General features: G+C 40.8%; 1 protein-coding gene across 1 annotated transcript in view; it reads right to left on the bottom strand.

The window, feature by feature from the left end:
- LOC131908910 (guanine nucleotide-binding protein G(q) subunit alpha) overlaps window positions 1–20,815 on the bottom strand; it is a 243,539-nt gene that overhangs the window by 42,131 nt on the left and 180,593 nt on the right. The window contains exons 3-4 of the mRNA XM_059260042.1: window positions 18,392–18,546; window positions 1,595–1,723 (exon numbers count right to left, since the gene is read on the bottom strand). Of these exons, the coding sequence (XP_059116025.1) occupies window positions 1,595–1,723; window positions 18,392–18,546 (284 nt within the window). The remainder of the gene's footprint in view (window positions 1–1,594; window positions 1,724–18,391; window positions 18,547–20,815) is intronic.

Below are 20,815 nucleotides of genomic sequence, written 5' to 3' on the forward strand. Positions count from 1 at the left end.
AGGATCATTCACACCACCATTTCTAAAAGACTTCAAAGGTACAGGAGTGAGATAAGAGGGGCAAAACGATGTGTCCACACAACCAGTGAGCTTTGGACATCAAAAGTGGGACTTTGAGGTGTTAAAGATATTAAAATGCTGGCTCTGCCCCAGTGCCACTATGTGAAAATATGCAACTCATTTACATGGAACTGCTGGTCAAGGACGCCCTACTGCAGGGAACCAATGCTGTGTATCTGAGGACAGGAAATCAGACACTGATGTCATTACTTGCATTGTAGGGGCAAAAAGTATTCTGCAACACTAGTGCACAAAATATGTCAAGAATGAGATGGAATCCTAATCAATTTTTGAAATCGCAGAGCAACTACAATGTGAAAATATCCAAGAAGTACTGTATGTTTTTTGAAATTTTTTCTGTATTATGGCTAAGAAAGTAAGTAAATTTGAGTATCCAGATGTTGCAAACTCAAAATACGTAATACAGAATGCTGGCCCCAGGAACCTTGGTGATCACCTTAATGTACCCATTATAGATTGAAAAAAGAGGTTTGTAAGTATTTTCAAAGTGCTACCTACTCCACAGCCATGTGCTTTTGAGCAGTATATGGTGGCAAGATTATCACAGGTGCCGAGAATGAACAGAGTAAAAAAAGTAGTAACAATAAAAAAGAAAATAAAAATTGGTGCTTTGGCAAGAAACAGCACGTCTGCTGAGTCCCACAGCAGAGGCATGCTTCAGGGGAGTTACATGAAGGTGGCTTCACAGCCTCATGCACAGGCCCATGCTAAGTGAGTAGGCTCCCTCGAGAGCCAGCTCAACACTCCTCAAAGCTCTAAGTGGTTTGCACTCCAACTAAAAGTACAATTAAGTGATTCTGAAATAGTAAAGTGAAAAGATACTAGTATTTTTCTTCTCTTTAAAAAAAGGTTCAGTTGAAGCATTAAGACAAACAGCAGCAATGAACAGGGAAATAATAAACTCCCTTCTTTGCATATCAATTTATATTAAGTATCCTACTTTTACAAATCATGAATTTCAAACTCTCAAGCATTTTATTGTATAAAATGACTTTAACGCTATGAAGAAATTCTGTATTGGTACCAAACAACATGGAGAAAATATCAATATGGAAGTTTTCGATGGTAGGCACAATGGTTCCTGCCTAAAATTCCAGCACCTGCGAGGCTGAGACAGGAGGATTGCTGGGACTTCAAGGCCAGTCTGGGCTATAAAGTAAGTTTCTGAAAAAGTGTAATTGCTATTACTGATAGGATTATATGATCATTTGTATCTTACAAAATTCTAAAAATAAACTATGTCCTCAGATAAAATGATTATATGTATGTGTACACACACACCACACACACGCACACACACACATAGTGGTTTGAGTAACAGTGTTCTACCACCAGCAACTAAGGTTTCATTAACTGCCTGGTTATTTAGCCTGAAATGAAAATTCCAGAATATCTTTCTTTTGCTTTCTCTTCACTGATACATTATTTCAGTTGTGTATCACAAGGATGATGACACACACAAAGCTGCAGCCTTTAAACCCTGTATGTAGGTGTTCATGAACTCAGTTACTACCTGAAAATGACACTTTGTAAGTCAAAGGGGTATTCGATGATTCCTGTGGTGGGGACTCGAACTCTAAGCACATCTTGCTGTGTAGGCAGATAGGAAGGGTCGGCTACACGGTCCAAGTCATTCAGATAGCTGGAAGAGGGAAGACACAGAATGTCAGTTACCATCACTCCAAACCCATGGAGTCACAGAGAAAACAAATACCAGAAAGTGACAATCTAGGAAACATCATGGTCAACCTTCCATTGCTCAGGAGGTTCTCCATCCACTGCTGCCTACTCACCGGATTCCCTCTTCCTCATCTGTTGGAACTCACACAAAAGGAAAGGAGAGCCGCTAAGGAATTCAAGTTAGTCTCCTACCCTCTACTTGTTTAGCAGGCTTGGCTGGCGAATCAAGAGTTAAATAAAGTTTTTAATTATTTATACAAAGTGAATTTGCATAAGCAACCATAGACTAAAGCTGAGTGTAAGGTCAGGATTTATCTTCTCCCTTGTTTGCAGAACATGAGTTTTTTCCTGGGAGAAGTTTCCTCATTCCCGAGAGAAGCAGCACACCATGTCGTTAATTATGTCCAAAGCCCAAGTCATTTGCTATTCATGCAAAGCCATGAGATTTCCAATTGTGATAGTAATGATGTCTGAGGTTAGATGCTCTTTGGAGCCACCCTACACCACCTTTAAATGTATCTATGCATGCCTATACGTTTCCTCGGGGAGGGAGGGATAAAACATTTTATTTTTTTAAATAATTTTGGGCTCAAAAGAAATTTATCAAATTATCACAGAATTTCTTCAGTTGGCTTTCCCTTAATGACAGTACCTTATATATCTTATCTATATCACACTAACAAAACCAGGAATCTGATGTTATCAAAATTAGAAAACTCATGGTATTATTTATAAAACTATAGGTCTTAGTTATGGGTATTTGTACACATTCATGTATATGAGTGTGTGTGTTTGTGGTATGCAGTCTGAGATTTTCGCCACATGTAGATATCTGTGTAATCACCACCACAATCAGGGCGCACAACTTTCTACGTGGCATAAAGACAATGATGTATTATCATTGCTAACCCTAACCCCTGGCAAGGACACGTTCACCATCAGCATGGTTCTGTCATTTCCAGAACCTATTCCATTCACTTTCTACTCTCCTGAAGTGTAGGCCTTAAGTTGTGATGTCACGAATGACACAATTTAACAGAAGTGATGACAGCAAGGTGGAAATGACTATTCTGAGAAGCATCTTTATGATTTCAAAGAGGAACTATACAGTCCTCTGCTCTGGAAATGATGAAGCACAACAACGGTTTCAAAACACATGGCTACAGTGTCTACACAGGGCGACTGACCTGTCAGTAAGAGGCAGAACAATGGTGGTGCCATTAACAGAACTGGAAGGAATCAGCTCCCCAATGACTACAAATAAGATACAATGAGTTTGAACGTTTGGTATACATGATGGTTATAACTCAGTAATCACAATACATACTCAGTGGACAGAATCTATCTGAAAGAAGATGTTTTGTCTCAACACATCTTTATTTCCACTTTAGTGCCAAGAAAATAGTATTTATTTAGTCACTCTTTGTTGAATAGATGGGTTTCCTATATGGAGAGTTAGTTTGAGCATTAAAGCTTTTAGCACTGAATTCTTACCACTGGAGTTCCTTTATGAGTGAAACTGAATGTTAGAAGGGAATGGTATTCTCAGCCTGTAAGACAAAAGTCTGACTTCAATAACAAAGTAAAACTATTGCCTTGGTTTGGTGGAAGTGAACCAGGCCTCTAAGGCAAGAGCAGTAGAGAACTTCAGCAAAGCAGCTATCATACTCCACGCCTTATTCCAGACACATCCACACATTTGTAGCCAGCTATGAGCCCTCTGCTCACCAGTGAGAACTCCTTCATACCTCAATTACTCTAAACTTGGCCAGAAGACAGAGGGGGCTGTTGGGAGAACACAAGTGTAAAGCTGTATTTTAGTGGTGCTGGACACAGCCCTGGTCACCTGATGGGATTAACAAAGCCCATGTTCTGTGGATTGACTGTATCTCATCTAAAGATAAAGTGGCTCATATCAGACACAAAAGCAAAAGGCTGCTCTGTGCAAATGCAGCTTTCTAATCTATCAGACCCTTGACTTAAACATTTTAAGTGTATATTCTAAAATCTATGTAATCATCATTTGTGTACAAGAACTAATTTCAGAGAAGCCAAAGAACTCTGCATGTAGAGCAGCAAGATGAAAATGAAACTAAGAAATATGCTGCCGCTCTACGAATGTCCCATGCACAGTCAGAACAGAGGCCTGTTGATTCTCATGTACATGATGCTGAGGTGATCTAGAGTAAAGGGAAACTGTGGTTTTGTTTCCTAAAGATGAACCAGTGCTTCTAGCACTCTTTCCAGGCAGGACTATGTTTGCCAGGGATAATGTAAAGAATCAGCGCATGTAGTGGGGGGTTTTCTATCAAACTGCACCTTAGGAGCCTTGACAGCATCTCTCCAATCAGGAAGGGTGCACTGAGCTCCTTACAACTATGTGTATGACATGGAACCAGGGTACATACCTGCAACTGGAAAGCCACTTGCAAAGGACCAGCAGCCACCCTACAGAACTGTCAGTGGCATTTCTCTGTGATCTAGGGTACGTCTGAGCTGTCTCGAGACATTCCCGTGGTGAGGATTCTCTTCCCTCTTCACCCTTCCTACAGCTCCTGTAGAGTAACAACTACAACACTGAACATTTGCTGCTTGCCAAGTTCTCTTCTGTCTCAGGATCGTCAACACCATTACAAGGAAACAGTCTTTTAAAATGTTCCATGCAGACTAAAGACATGACTCAGTCAGTGCTTAGAGCACTGGTTGCTCTTCCAGAGGACTGGGTTCAACTCTCAGTACCCACATAGCAGCTCGCAACCAGCTCTAACTTCAGTTCCAGGGACCTAATTCCCTCTTCTGGCCTCTGTCAGCACTAGGTACACATGTGGTGCACAGACATACATGCACACAAAACACTCAAACACACAAAATAAGTAGATTTTTAAAAAACTATGCATTTCTGATAAGTTAAAAGTAAGTGATGGTCTTGCTGGACAGTCTCACTTCACCTCAGTTGAGCAATGCAGGGAAAGTTCCCCTCCCTTGGGGCAGAAAACTAAATCAGCGAAGTTTAGCAAAAGGGAAAGGCTGAACACTATCAATCTCTGCTAGCTGCAGTATGCACCACCTACCCACAAAGCAAACCATACTAGACACACCCCCAAGCAAAAGCAGTGAAACACAAAACACACTCACCAACCAAAAGATGCACAATGTGTCTACATAATTAATTTTCTACTGAGTGGCTCAGAAGGTACAATACTGAAGACACAATTTTCCAAGCCAAAAACAACAGACAAGTGAGACTTGCATCTCTTACTGCCCAGAAAGGGCCAATGTCAACAGCTCATGCCCACAGAGCCCTAACTCACCTGTCCCACCACGGCTTGACAAGAGGGCTTGGAGGAAGAACTCACACATCTTTTGCATTTCATAATGGCTTCATGGGGCGGGGATGGTGGGGGTGTTGGGGGCGGGGTGGTTTACTTTGTATCCATTTAAGTGGTGTTCTAGTAGTGTAGTATGTCCTCTTCATTTAGGTATGCCACATTTTGAGAGGATGTAATAAAGTCATCTCTAATCTCTATTTTCCACTGAAATATTTCATACTATCAGCAAAAACTAATGGAAAATAGGGGGTGGGCCCAGGTTGTATTATTCTACTCATTTAACCTTTTCAAAAGAAACGCCAGGGCCTGAACAAATATATATTGCAGAGTTAATTATGGCTATAATTTGTTTTGTAAGACTGATTCTGAGTGGCTGCTGAGGTCATTCTCAAGTGTTGCTATGGTGATGGCACAGGTACATTACCAAGGCAATGCAAGTGTAAACGGTAGCTGGTAGCTCTTTCCGGATGTGAGGCAGGGGAAGAAGTCATGTATACATGGGACTTAATTATCTAGGAGATTAGCCACTCCTAAGAATGTTTAAGAAAAACCAAGTTCGGCTGTTTCAAGGCTCCTTACTTCCACACTTTACAGGCCTTCGATGAGTTTCTACTCCATTGAGACATTGAATAGTTTGATACTGCAGATTAAAAATATTCAGTCCTCTTCCACATACTTTCTTATTCAGTGGTCAGGATCCACAACTATCTTTGTCTGTGGCTGTATTACCAACACTGGCTGAGAGCCTGGGCCACACGTAACAGACGCTCAGTGTGCCACCCAAATTAAAACTATTTTATCGGAACTGCTGCAGTGGCTAGGTCACACTCCTCAGGAACAAGCACAGGAGCCAGAGGGCTGTTAGCTACCCATCTTTATGTAATTATATCTCTGGGATATGGCTGGCCTGCATTATGTAAAAACTAAATTCTGAATTAAAATGCCTCTGACAAATCTGAATAACCAGAGGAAGGAAAGGCACCACTGGCTTAACTTCATTTGGGAGACAAGCTTCCTGCTCTCTCAAGTCCTGGCCACACAATGACATAATCAGCATCAGCACACTCATCAGTGTGCAGCCTCTGAGCTTTGCAATTCCCTCTAACCCAGTGAAAACTGAGGAGGCTGAATCTGCTGACAGATATAAACTCTTTAATGGAACAAAATGATAGAGTTATTATGTTGGTTTGCAGTAAAAAGTGAGGCAACCAAGAATGAGACATGTTTAGTAGTCCGATGGTTCCTTTACCACAGCAAAACACAAAGTCACCTGGAGTTTAGCATCACACTGGACTTGTAGCATTATGGCAGAAGCTAAGAATATGAAGATTCCTGGATAAGATCATGGGCTATGCAAGGAGTTTGCCAACACCGGAGAAGAACCCCAGGTTTTATTTGGATTCAGTCATCTTCTGGGAAGGCATCACAAAATTTCAAGTGATAATCCACAAACATTTTCTTGTCATATGTTTGAGTACATGAAAGAATGAAGCAATCATACCCATCAGTTTGTTTAGTGATCACTGTATTCTTTCCATGCAATTAACTTCAGGATCATTCCTGGCTGCAAAAAATATGAAGTTTGGAAAAAAGGATATATCATTGCTTTGAATTATTAAAAGTAAAGAATCAAGCTGAAACTTCACTAAAATAATATGATCAAATCAAATTAAATGACCTGTAGGTAGTAAGTATGAAAAGGAGTTTCTGGTATGTGGTGCAAACCCAGCTAAACACAAAAGGATAAAACAGCCTCTTGGGGCATTAACAGCATGTTCTTGGGTGCAAGTTTGAAACTGGGAGATTTTTCACCCCCATTAAGTATCTCCACGGTAAGGCTGCCATGTAACAGATTTGCAGTTCAAGTTCAATATGAAGTTGGAACTGTGGCACAGAAAAATGATTCTGGGTAGCTTTCATATTTTTAATTATTAAAAAGAAGGTTACAAAAACTAGGTCGCCTTCATTTAAAAAAATTAACAAGACCTCATTGTGAGAGGATCATTCTCTTGGGAGTAGAAAGCTAGATCATGCCAAGAGATGCTATCTGACACTGTTAAAGCAGCGAAGGCAAGAAAAACCTAGACACACAGCTCTGAGCAGAGCTGTGTGAACACAGAACTCCAGAAGAAAAGATTTGAAAACAAAAAACAACCAACCAAACAAAAAGACCAACAACAAAAAACCCTACCAAAACAGAGTGCCCTTTACTAAATGGATCAGTGATGGTTCCATGAAACTACTACACCGAGGTGAGCAAGGTTCAAAGGGAGGTTTGGGGACAGGACCCAAGCAAGTCCCTCCCTTCTGGTCTGAGTTGGCCAGGAATCTGGCTCAGTTTTGTTAGCTGTGTGCGATTACTCATTACACAAACATGTCCATTTCAGAAGAGCTCATTGGGCAGAAGGAAAATTACCATTCCTCACGATTAGTGTTCAGTGACGGGTAGCATTTATTACAGGTAGTTTTGTTCAGAAAATTGTTTGCTTTTCATAGGAAATCTCAAAAAAAGCAAAGAGCACAGACTGGTGGCTGCAGAGTTATGACCCAGGTTCTTGAGAACTTATGAGGAAGGAGTAATCACTGAAATAAAGAAAAACTAACAGGATAAATAAGGTGCTCTAACTTTCTTCGACGAAAAAACTAAGACAATTCACAAAGTATTTTTTTCTTAACCAATACCCTGAGTATCCTGAAAAGAATTCATTACTCCACATAGGAAAGAGATTCGCCATCTTAATTTTATGATGAGACTATTCAAAATGGTTATCAGAAAGAGACTCCCAACAAACAACTCTGTGTGTGCCAGGCAGACTCCAGGGTCACAGCCAGGACCAGGCCAACAGCAGTAGATTTACAACTATAGCGCACAAAGAGATCAAGCTTGTAATTAGACATAAGCACAAGCAAGTGCAGTAGTGCATGCCTACAGCCCTCTCGACTCAGGAGGCTGTGCAGGACTGTTTGTGCCAGGGAGCTTGAGGCACCTGGGCAACACAGAGAGACTGTCTCTTAGATATGAAACCAAGGGAAATAACAAAATCCAAAGAAAGAGACAGAGGAAGGCAAGAGAGAGGCCCCTCTCAGTTTGCCTACTGGGATTTTCTAATTTACTTTCTTATAAGACAGCTTTCAAAGGTGTTGATTAATTCTGACACAATTCTGAAACATCAAGGAATATTAGAAGGCTGATTCTTAATCTGCCTTGCTGTGCCATGACAGTGCTTAATTCAGCTAACATATACCTGGCTAATGAGAACCTACTACGCTAAACTCTAATTCGGTATGTGTTTGATGGGGGAGGCTGGCACAAGGAAATGGTATGAAAATACGTTAAAATATATTTCTTTCCCTTAGGGATGTCAGACTATCTGAGAAGCAAAGATAGTACAGATGAATCAATTAAGAAACAATTAAGTACCAAATTGTAAGCTGCTAACTAAGAATGCAATAAGAAAGGATAGATGATTATGAACTGCAGTCACTAGAGAATAATGTGCAAAAAAAAAAAAGGGTGGGGGATGCTATAGGCAGAAAAGAGAAGAGATAAAAGGGAAGAAATCAGAAACGGCACAGAATTTTCTTAAGACTTTCAACAAGTACCTTTTAATGAAAGTTCACGGTAAACTAGACAGTAACTTCAACAGTGGGAATGAACCAAGAGGTAGAAGACCCAAGTCCCCTCCTGAATGAGCTGGAACTCTAGCAATGAACACAGTTGTGTTGCAAATAATCATTGATGATGCGGACACACAGAAGCAAGTTTCCTAAGGCCGTACTATTTTAAATTAGAGGTTTGTCCTATAACACCAGACCCTGACATTCCAACACGATGATCATGTCTGGAGATCGATGGGTCATCCTAATTTGACTTAACGTACCATAGGACAATATTCAACCTATTAATTTATTCATTTTATGTGTAGAACTGCTTTGGCTGCACATACACATGAACACCACATACCCGTAGAGGTCAGAAGAGGTAATGGATCCCCAGGAACTGGAGTTCCATACTGTTGTAAGTCCCTGTATGGGGAACTGAAGCTGGGTCCTCTGAGCAAGTTCACCAGCCTTTCAACTTCTTGTTTCAACTGAAAGGATACAGTGATGACGACAAGAGTAACGGGCCAGCCAGTCAGGTCCCAAGGCTGCTTGACAGGCAGTGAGCCAAAAGGAAGGAGGCTGCTCTCGGACTCCGAGGGTCCTGGAAAGAAGACCTGGGCTCATCTGTAGCTGGAGGTGGAGCTGTCACTAGTCATGGGCATGTTTCATCTGGTCCCTTACAAAACCCCGTCTTCCCTACTGAATATTAACCCAATTTAAGTCTTCTTAGCCACCTTCAGCCAAGCATCAGACACAAAGATGGGGCAGAAAACAGTTCTCCTTCTCAGAGGCCAAAGAAACTACCGAACATTTCTGGCCATTTCCATCATCTTTAGTACTAGATGCTCCGTGTGGCTGGTACAAGCCCTGCCAGGGGTGGGGGTGGGGCGTTCAATCTAGAGCTCTATGACTCACTCCTGATCAGGCCTCAGGGTGCTATGGAATGTTTCTAGAGGAAGCTGAAGGAACAAAAGCCAACTATGTTCTCAACTCTCTAAAACTTATTTTGGAGTTAATTCAGAACACCAGTCTTCAGCAGGATTCCATTCAAATGGTAGAAGCAGTGTGCTAACTGTCTATCAACACTCATTGTTCTGAAGGAGGATTCAAACTATGTGTGGATGTGTGAGTATTTCAGGCTTTGTGATTCATATGGTCACTGTTTTAATGATCTGACACTGCCATTGGGTGGGTGCCAAAGAAGCTACAGACATTCATAAATGGATATGTACAGCTGAGTTCCAATCAAACTTTGTAAGAACAGAAAGTAAGCTGAATTTTCCTGCAGTCTGCTCATCCCCACTGTACATGACAACACTAAAGACTTCAGCTGAGAACATCATCTTCCTGAGGAAAAGCTGTGGAGGAGATAGTGAGGAGACACAGCTACTTAAGAATCAGCTGAAGTAAGAGCAGGTGGCTAGTCTGCACATTCCAACCTACCTCTACACCTACTGTCCTTAGGAGACCAACTTACCCGTAAGGAGGAACCAAGTCTAGTTCTTGCCTTACTGCTCTCCCAAAGGCTAGAGACTGGCTAAGTATATCTGAGTTTTATTCAGCCCTGTGAGCTCCATGTGTTCTGAAAATGACAAAGACTCTTAAAAAGCATCAGACAATATAGGAGGAGAGAAATACATGATTTTTACGTTGGTCTTATTTCTTTCACTCCTGGAAAAGGTAGAAAGATGTACAAGTATGTCACTCAAGTGGAAAAATGATCCTATGTTAGCACTGGGGACACATATGCGTTCATTCAGAGGCCAGAAGTCAACTCAGGTGTTAGGATGGTTTGGTCACCTTGACACAAACTAGAAACTTGGGAAGAGAGTCTTGATTTAAGAACTGTCTAGATCAGGTGGCCTGTGGGAATGTCTGTGGAGGAGTCTTGATTAGCTTAATTGATGTGGGACCCAGCCTAAAAGTTAGAGGTGCCATTTCCCGGGTTTGGACCTTGGACTATAGAAAAGTAGAGAAATCTAGCTGAGCAGCTGGCTTGCATTCATTTATTCTCTCTCTGCTCTTGACTATGGACATGATGTGACCAGCAGCTTCAAGCTCCTGCCACTGTGGCTCCCTGGCTATGAGGGACTGTAACCTGGGATAGCAAACCAAATCTTTTCCACCCTCAGGTGCTTTTGATCAGGGATTTTATCATAGCAACAGAAGAAACTAAGATAGGCACGTTCATAAGATACCATCCACCTTGTTAGTTTATTTTCAATTGACACTTTACATTTTATTTACTCATCCATTCATTTATGCATATGTGAGTTTGTGCACGTTGAGTTCATGTGAAGATCAGAGGACAACTTGCAGGATTCAGTTCTTTCCTTCAACCATGTCGAGCCTCCAGATGGAACTCAGTCTTGGTGCCAAGAACCTCTGTCAGCTGAGCCATCTTGTCAGCCCCATTTTGTTTTTTTGACACAGGGTCTTTCCTTGGTCTGGAGTTTCTGATTAGGCTAGGCTACCTGGTCAGTGAACCGTAGAGACCACCTGTCTCCAGCCAACAGCACTGAGATTACAAGGGTAACCCACCATGCCCAGGTTCTGGGGTTCAAACGCAGTTTCTCATACTTGTGATGCAAGTACTTTACTGAATGAGCTATCTCCCAGGCCTTGTTATCATTATTCTTTAAAAAAGAACAATTTAAGATCAGTGTTTCCTTCTGAGCTAAGATAGCAGCTTGAAGAATTTACTCTCACACAAATTTATCCATTGTCTACAGCTACACCTGCACCTAGCAGTGAGACAATGACCATATAATTCAAAGCCTGAAACCACACACACACACACACACACACACACACACACACACACACACACACGTACACGCAAGTCACACATGTTAATTTGATGGTACTAAATTTTGCTTGACTGCACAGGCTAATTATTTCTCAGTAAAGGCAGTCTAGTGTAATGGAATAAAAAATACTCAAAAATCAGAAATTAATTTAAGCATTAAATATTACCTATCATGCCTGGGGAGACTGAGGCTTTGATAAGTAGCAGAGAGAACTGGGCTGGATGCTTGCCCAAGAGTCTCATCATCCCATGTTGTTTCCTTCCTTCAAGCGGGGGAAGGGGGATCAGGATGGCCAGGAGAGCCACACCCCACCCCAGGGGTACAAGTGTTCAAATTATTACTAAGTAACTTCTTAGCAGGGGACCCTTACTCCAGAATTTGGCTAAGTCAGATGGCCTGAATGTCCTATTTCTGAAAATCCTTTTGCATTTTAAAATCAACATAATAATATATATAGATTCAGAACATAATCAAAGCAAATTCCAGTGCTGATGTGTGCCAAAGGGCCAATTTCTTCATGTACTTATTGCTCTGGACTACACGGACTCTTTAAAAGTTGTCTGACTTCTCTGGAGGGGACTCTGGTAAAGTAAGATTAAGGCAAACTCAGACATAGTTAGTAGTCTTCAGCCTAAGGTTGCAGCATGAGGACTTTTTTCACTATACTCTGGTCTGACTGAGATCTGTATTCTGCGGCTAGTGTCAGGGAACTTCTGGTACTGTAGGCAGTGAACTCATTTGACCTGATGTCTCAGTATATTAAAGCAGGTGGTGAACCCCAGAAAAAAAAGAAAAGAAAACCTACAGCCATCTGTTTATTGTGTTCTTTTTCTAAAGATCCTCAAAGCCTTTAGGCTTTTTATCAATAATGAAAAAGTTAGTAAAATAATCTACAAAGTTCTTCAGAATCTTAGAATGCTTTTAACTGGCTCATTCTATCAAACTGAAGAATGCATCAAATTAAGACCATTTGCAAACCTACCCAAAGTGTTGATCCATTTCCTGAAATTTCTCATCTCTTCATTTCTCCCACTGCTTTTTGCCCTTTGAGGTATAACTGTTTTACTATGATAACAAGCAGGTATAAATCAGCTATAAAGTGTCCTTAATTAGCTCCTGTAAAAAGTGATTGGGTAGAACGGAAGATGAAGTGTCAGGGAGGGTTAGGCGTGGAGACTAAGCCAGGCATGGTGGTGCAGTCCTTTAATCCCAGCACTCAGGAGGCAGAGGCAGGCAGATCTCTGAGCTAAAGGCCAGCATGGTCTACAGAGTGAGTTCCAGGACAGACAGGGTTAGTCTCAAAAAACAAACAAACAAAAAACCCTAAAACTGTAGGCTAAAATTTATATAAATATTTATGCACTACCTGTGACTTAGACTTAGTCTGTGTTAGCACGAACAACAAGGTGCTTAGTTAGTGAAACACGACTATGTTTTAATGATAATGACCAAAATCCTCTGGGTTTGTTTTCTAGTGAGCTTGGCCCATTTATTCCCTCTTAATCTTATAATGTGAAACAACTTGGAGACATCACCAATAAACATCAATAATATGTATCACATCAAGTGATTTATAAAATACCCAATCAAAGATATTTATCTAGTAGGGTATAAAGTATACATGCCAAACACCTAGCTGCACACTATCTTCTATCCATCTTCCCATCTACTACCTGCCCCCCCCACCCCCCACCGGGAAGCTGTATTTCACAATGGCTAAATGCTTAGGCTCTGGAACAAGCAAATCTGATTTCAACTCCAGTTCCTCCCATTTACTACAGTGTGACCCTGAGCAGGTTTCTTGGTCTTCCCGAGACCTCAGGTTTTCCTTTATAAGGCATAAGAAGAAATACCACTGTTTGAGGCTTTGATTATCAGATGGAATAATACACAAAATGACTGAACACAGAGTGTAACAGACTAAGTGTCTAGTAAACAGGAGCTATTATTGTTTTGATCAGAAACTTTGAGATCTGAGAAGTTTAAAAACAATAAGGAAAAAAATGCTTATATGTCTTCAGCCCCTAAATTTCCAAGTCCATCAGTAACTGCAAAAGAGAAAGAGAGTCTAGCATGAAAGTCATTAAAAATACAAATTACCAGCCGGGCGGTGGTGGCACACGCCTTTAATTCCAGCACTTGGGAGGCAGAGTCAGGCAGATCTTTGTGAGCTCGAGGCCAGCCTGGTCTACAGAGCGAGATCCAGCACAGGCACCAAAACTACACAGAGAAACCCTGTCTCGAAAAAAAAAAAATATGAAAAAAACAAAAAACAAACAAACAAACAAAAAAAGAAAGTAAGAATTACCCATTTGTACTTTCATGGACCAATCAGTTGTGATTGTCAAACATAAGCAGTCACTGTTGGGTACTGAAAACAGAGGTGAGCATTCTGAGAAACACACAGAATATGTACAAAGTGCTAAGACAGGTGACATGGTGACTATCTTTGGTACTGGGTCAGGCACTCAGAAAGGGTGACTCCTAATTGTGTCTTCAAGGGTGACTATGAGTCCATCAGATAGAAAAAAGAAGAGTTCTGCTTGGCCTCTGCTTCCAGTATTCTTGGCAGGTGGCTTGTATGGAGTCTCACAACCAGCAGGATTCTAGGGAAAGTGGTTAAGTCCCAGCATCTAAGCAAATGTTTATGACAGATCCTGACTCTCACATAGTTAGAAATCTGAGACTGACAAACTTTTAACAGAAGAACTGCCAATACAAAGACAAAAGCAGAGCTGCATCTGAAGGAAAAGGAGGCAAGGCCCAGCAGGAACATACACAAAGACGACGACGACGACACAGGGAAATGTGGTATCTCTGTTGGAAAGACTACCTGGCTTTAAAAAAAAAAAAGTAAAGTGTCCAGAACACACAGGTCACCCAGCTGCTCACACTTGTCTACAATAATCCTACAACACCCAGAAAGGCGTGAGAACAAGCCAGGGATCTACACACCTTCCTTAAACAGCTGGCAGGAATCATTTGGTTACACTTTCCTTAAATAAAGAGAGACTTCCACAGAAGTGGAAAGAAGGAAACCAACTAACCCCCTTAGGTTTCATTTCACTGCTGGTAGCCACAATCCTGCCTGCTCTTAGGCCTCTTCGGTATAGCAGCTACTCATTCCTCCTCAAGGTATCTTGGCATAGATGATAAATGATATAGTTACCATCTTATTGAGTACATGCAGCAAATTACTGATTTTACATGAAAGATTAGAACACACAGCTTTACAATAGGAAATGTATTTCATGGTAACCAAAAGCACCAGTTGAATAAAAAAGCTACCTCAGAGAAGAAGGCCAATGTAAGGCTGGGCATGGTAGCACATGTCTTAAATCCCAAGAGACAGAGGCAGAGGCAGGCAGATCTCTATGAGCTAGAGGCCAGCCTGATCTATATAGGAAGTACCAGGCCAGCCAGAACCTGCCTCAACAATAACAACTATTAGTACTACTACTATATCACAAGTCCTACTGGGATTATTTATCAACAAGGGTTACTAACTGAAATAAAAGGATTCAGTGAAAAGCCGACAGAGTGAGAGTACAACATCACTTTAAAAGCATTCGAGCCACACTGCTCACTTTGAATCTAAGTCTTAACTTCTGGTGGATAATAAATCCTTGTGAGAAAGAAGCAAGCTAAACTGTACAAGAATCAATCAGGAAATCCAGGCCACTCTTTTCAGCATGCCAGTGAAATATAAAACAGGTCTCTCTACTGGGGTAGAAGTGCCTTAAGAGACAGAGCTACCAGATGCAACGTGTATTCCTAAAATTAACATCTAAATCGAATTTTAGAAGAATCCAGGGAATCTGAACATGAACTTATTATTGGCTTTAGGTATAATTTATATGCCGTTATTAACTACATAGGAAAATATCTTTTTTTTACAAAGATATACATAATAAAATGCCTAAGGGTATACAAGATGTTATAATTTCTGTATTATTTCAGCAAAAAATCGTCTAAAGTAACTGGGTATTTGCACTCACATAAATGCAACCTAGAAAATCAACTTATCCCCAACCCCAGGACAGAAAAGTAGGAACATATAAAGAACAATCAGCTAGGGAACTTAAATCAGCTTGGGCCAGGGTCCCCACATCAGTACCAGCAGGTCAATTTCTTTGCTGGACTCAGTTCATGCTGGCAGAATTCTAAGGTGGTGGCTTTCTGAGGTGAAGAAACAGCCTAGGACAGCCCCCGGCCTACAACAAACTTTACAGTAATACACAAATTCACCATTAAGTAATGGGCACATGCCTCAAAATCCACAAATCTCACTCGGAGAACGTCATGAGAGATGATAGGGGCTGTCTCAAGAGCATATCCATGGAAGTCAACAGTTCCACGCAAAAGAAACTTTTCAGTGATCTACCCCAGGGCAGGGGGCAAACCCTGATGGATACATAAGTATCAGATATTGGAGTTCTGACTCCCTGGTAGCAAGGCCTCTCTATAGGCAGAATCATAATTATAGATGATGAGTAAAGAATAAAAGAGGTAGGAAGAGGAAAAGATAATATATAAAATAAGCATAAAAGGTAGGAAGAGAAAAAGATAATATATAAAATAAGCATAAAGAGAGGCTGGTTTGGGCTCAGTGGTAGAGTGCTTGCTGCACATGCAGAAGGTTCTAGGTTCAATCTCCAGTACTAGCAACGGGAGGGAGAGAGTGGAGAGAGGAGGGAAGGGAGGAATCACAGAGCATTACTTGGAAACAGGATCTTGTTAGCAAAACGAGGGGCAGACGGGAGTGAGGGAGAAGCAGAGAATCACAGTGAGGGTGGAGGGTAAATAACAGGAGGAGGAGACAGAATGAACAGAACAGGGAGGGTGGATAAACACAGCAGCAACACAGGGAGACGGATGAAATCTGAAATGGCAAAGGAAACAGAAGGACAGAGGAGGCAGGAAGTAAAAGACAGACAGCTGGTCAAAGGTAGAGGAGGCAGAATTTGGAATAGACAAGAGATGAATGCAGGTTTTCTATCTATGCACTCAACTCACAGAAACTTACACCAAGGGAATGAAGAAGAGGGAGAAGAGGGGGACAGGGCAGGTGGGAATGGTGACGTGGAAGAAGGTCAGGAGGGAAGGACAGGCAGTAACAGCACACGCCAGATGACTGCGCACACTGGAGTGCATGTTAAACAGGATAGCTGAATGCTGCTGTCAGTCTAGAATGACATGATTCAAACCACCAGATGATATGACAGCATTTATTCAGGCAACATTTCTATGGCTGATCTGAAGCATAATTTATCTTATGCAAATGCCTGGAAAGGCAGAAATGTAACTTCACTGTAAAAAGAATGCATAACCCCTGGGCCTTGCAAGCATTACTGAAGGGCATCAATCAGCCACTCAGGCCCCTCCTTTTGCTCTGATGCCTACTCTTAGCCACTGGGTCACTCTATAATAGGGACTGGCTTAAGGCTGTAAAATGTTTCCCACCCTTTCATGTGTCTAACAGAACCAAAATAAGAGGGGAATGGCAGATTTGCATAATTAATGTAGACAGAAATCTGACTAGATAACTAAAAAATCCAAAACAACAACAACCAACATTTTTTTTTTCCAAATCTTAGCTATCTAGAATGCTAGATACAATGATTCTACATTAGTCCCATGCTGAACTTTTCTGTTATACACATCTGAAGACAAAGAATTAACAGATCTCTCTTGGATGCAAATCTTTCCCAGGACACACGAGATTGACTTGGCAGCTCACACAATAATTCTGGAATGCATGCAAAATTAAAACTTACAGTTTTCCTGCAAAAGAAAACCCATCCATCAATAATGGTTCTTTGAAAGCAGATAAGGGTCTGAGAATTAGAAACTAGGGAGTCTTATGTTTTGGGAAGTCATGATCGAACACATTTTTATTTGCAATTTCTAATCTATACAAGTGTTCTGTCGCCCAAAGCTAAGATCAGAACTTTTATTAAAAAAAAAAAAAATACTCCAAGATTTCAAGTCACAATGTGTCTTCATTTGTTTTCTATTGCTATAATAAAGACCATGGCCAAATGTAACTTGGGAGGGAAAGGGTTATTTCATCTTACACATCCAGTAACAGTCCCTCACTGAACAGTGGAAATTCAAACAGGGCAGGAACTTGGGGGCACAAGTGCAGCAAGGCCATGGAGGCTCTCCAAAGCTTGCTTACCCTTTCTTAGAGTATCCAGAACCACCATCCCAGGGGCGGCACTGCCCACAGTGGGCCAGGCCCTCCCACATCAGTCATTCACTAAGAAAATGCCTCACTGGCTTACCTACAGGCCAAACTGATGGAGGCATTTTCTCAGCTGAAGTTCCCAGGCTTGGTCAAGTTGACCAAAAAAAAAAAAAAAAAAAAAAAAAGATTCTGACCAAGACACAATGGTGCATAGATTTGTGGATCACTGGCTTGCAATTTGAGAAAGAAAACAGGGTGATAAAAAAAAAAATGAGATCACTAGGGTCTTCCTTTTATTTTTTAAGTAAAACATAATGAAAGAAATACTCTTGGAACTGCAGGTGTAGCTCAAATGGTAGAATCCTTGCCTACCATGCAGTCTGAGCCTTAGAATACTTAATTGGCATAGTGATACATACTTGTAATGACAGTACTCCAGAGTCGAAGATATGAGTACTGAGAGTTCAAAGCCAACCCGGGCTACATGAGACTTTTCTCCAAAAAAGAGAAATATTCTACACCATATGACCTTGGTACCTTATAATTGAACCGACACTTAAATATTAGTTTAATATCTATACCACCTAGGTTTGGTTACCACATGCACAACACAGACTATATTGTTAACAAATATCACAGAGCACATTCCCATGAAAAGCACCAGGCAGGTCCTCAGGGCCTGGAGTGCAGATACTTACTATTTGGTGGAGTCAGATAACTGATATTCTCGTCGTCTATCATAGCACTCCTGGATTCCAGGATCATTCCACAAGCTCTTTATTGCATCTACATATGGATTCTCAAAAGCAGACACCTTCTCCACGTCAACCTCTCGGACTAATTGTGCATGAGCCTGTTTAAGGAGGGAAAAAAAGGCAACTGCTTGAATTCTCTCCACATTGCTTTACCAAGTCTTTGATTCAGACTTTATATTGTATACAATTCAAGCGATATCTTCACAAACTGGTTTTCAAAGTGGTCATAATAATGTGTCTTCATTTTTTGTTTGTTTTTCTTAGTGAGAAGCCAGCCCCAAATCATCCTCTCTAGAGGAAATCTGAAGATAAAGCTAATTAGAAGGAACAGGTGCAAAGCGTCTTCACCATGGCAGCAGAGATGCCCTGCTCTAGAGGCCAGTGTGTTAACTGGTTATCATAACCCTCCAGACAGCTGCTAGTTACTATCCTCTCTACTCTGAAAACTTGTTATAATCACACACGTTGTCTTCACCCTGAGGATCTCTATCAACAGAAGGTCTTCAACTAAGAGTGTCCCTGCAGTTCACGTTCAGATGGACCATACCACCACCAAGAGAACAGTGTAATGATTTATCTGTAGTAATTCTTCTTCCAGTCTGGCATACCCCATGTTACAAAATATTTGTATCTGCTATCTCTACATTATCAAGTTGAGGAACCCACTCCATTTCTTAGCAATCAAGTAAAGCTTTGCTATTTTCAATATAGTATACTTAGCGAGAAAAAGACAAAGACATTTAATTTTTCAACAATATTAAAGTAACAACAGTTTACATTTTATTAATAAGATTTCATTTATCTTCAAAGTAGCCAGAAAACACTATTGTTTAATAACACTAATCAAATTAGACTTCACCAAATGTGACATATAGGCACAAGTTTCAAACACACACTAATATAATAATTAATTTGGAAATTGGAGGCAGCTGGCTGATAATTATTGAAACAATTCTGATTCTGTATAAAAAAATTCTAAACAAGGTTAGAATGGCTATCATGATTATATCATGGAGAATTATTCCTTTCATCTAGTATTATGAATAAACAATGTAAGTAAGTGCAATCCATGTTGTGCCCTGTCTGACTCTCAGTCTCCAAGCAGGAAGGGCCTCTTTTCAATAATAATAGCTAATTTTGACTTAAGGTTTTAGAAAGTTCAACATATTTGAGACCTAAATCCCCTTTGTTACTAGTTCTGCTCTGACCAAGACAATTGGATCTAGTCCCTGAAAAGTCTTGCTCTAGTCTGTTTTCAACTGTGGAAACAGATCCCTGAAGTTTCACTATTTGTATAGTCCCAGTTTAGGCAATCTGCCTTCTTAACTACCAGCACCCTTGTCAGCCTGGATTCTTGCACCTGAATTCTGTCCTAGGTGGGGCCTATCTCATCATAGTTCTTTCCGAGGCTCATCTTTCTATCCAGGCCTGTCTTACTCATTTCTAAACCTTTTTGAAAGAGCTTCTGCTCAGGAGTTGTGCCATATGTCATCACTTACAGGATGGCCATTATGATATTCCTCTCCCAAAAATGTGATTTTTGTGTACTTTGAACCACAGACCTTCAACATTTTGTTCTATGCTGGTTATTATGTCTTAACTTATCTCACTTCTAGACTGCACAATGAAGGAAGGAGCTGTGACCATAAAGTTCTCATTTCTTTGGGGCTCAGCACAGAATGAACATACAGTAAATATTTAATTGCATTTAAAAGTATATATAAATACAATGTGAGCACCTACAAGCCATAGTTTCAAGGCAATATTCTATCCTTACTGATTTCATCAGAATTATAGTGTAGTATAGTTAGTATAGGAGTGTTAGTATCTTTCCCCCATAACATAAAGTTTATAGACAGGCTCAGCATTGTAGTATCACAGTTTACCAAGGTGCTGATGCTTAGTAGAAGTTCAATAAATACTTGCCCATTGGGTGAAAACAAGGATCCAAGAAGAGTGGAAATTAAACAGTGCTACAAATCAAAAGAGCTAACTTCTGGTTCTGGCTTTAGCCACACAACCACTTCTACCTGCAGCAGAAACTACTTTTGCCTTTTTAAAACTAATTTTCCTTGTCCATAAGGAGAGACAATTGGACCAAGTCAACAGAGATCTCCTCTATACATGAACAGGATGACTGTAAATGTACCATAATACATAAACCTTAGGGGATTATGATACTGTCCCTCTTTTTAAAAATATTATGTTTATTTTGTATTATGTGTATGGGTGTTTTGACCACACGGATGTCAGTTGTTATCATATGCATGCTTGTTGCTCACAGAGGCTAGAAGAGGGTGTTGAATCCCATGGCACTGGAGTTACAGGCAGCTAGGAGCCATTCTGTGGGTCCTCTGCAAGAGCAGC

Source organism: Peromyscus eremicus, chromosome 1, assembly GCF_949786415.1.
Source record: "Peromyscus eremicus chromosome 1, PerEre_H2_v1, whole genome shotgun sequence".
In the NCBI taxonomy this organism is placed as follows: Eukaryota; Metazoa; Chordata; class Mammalia; order Rodentia; family Cricetidae; genus Peromyscus; species Peromyscus eremicus.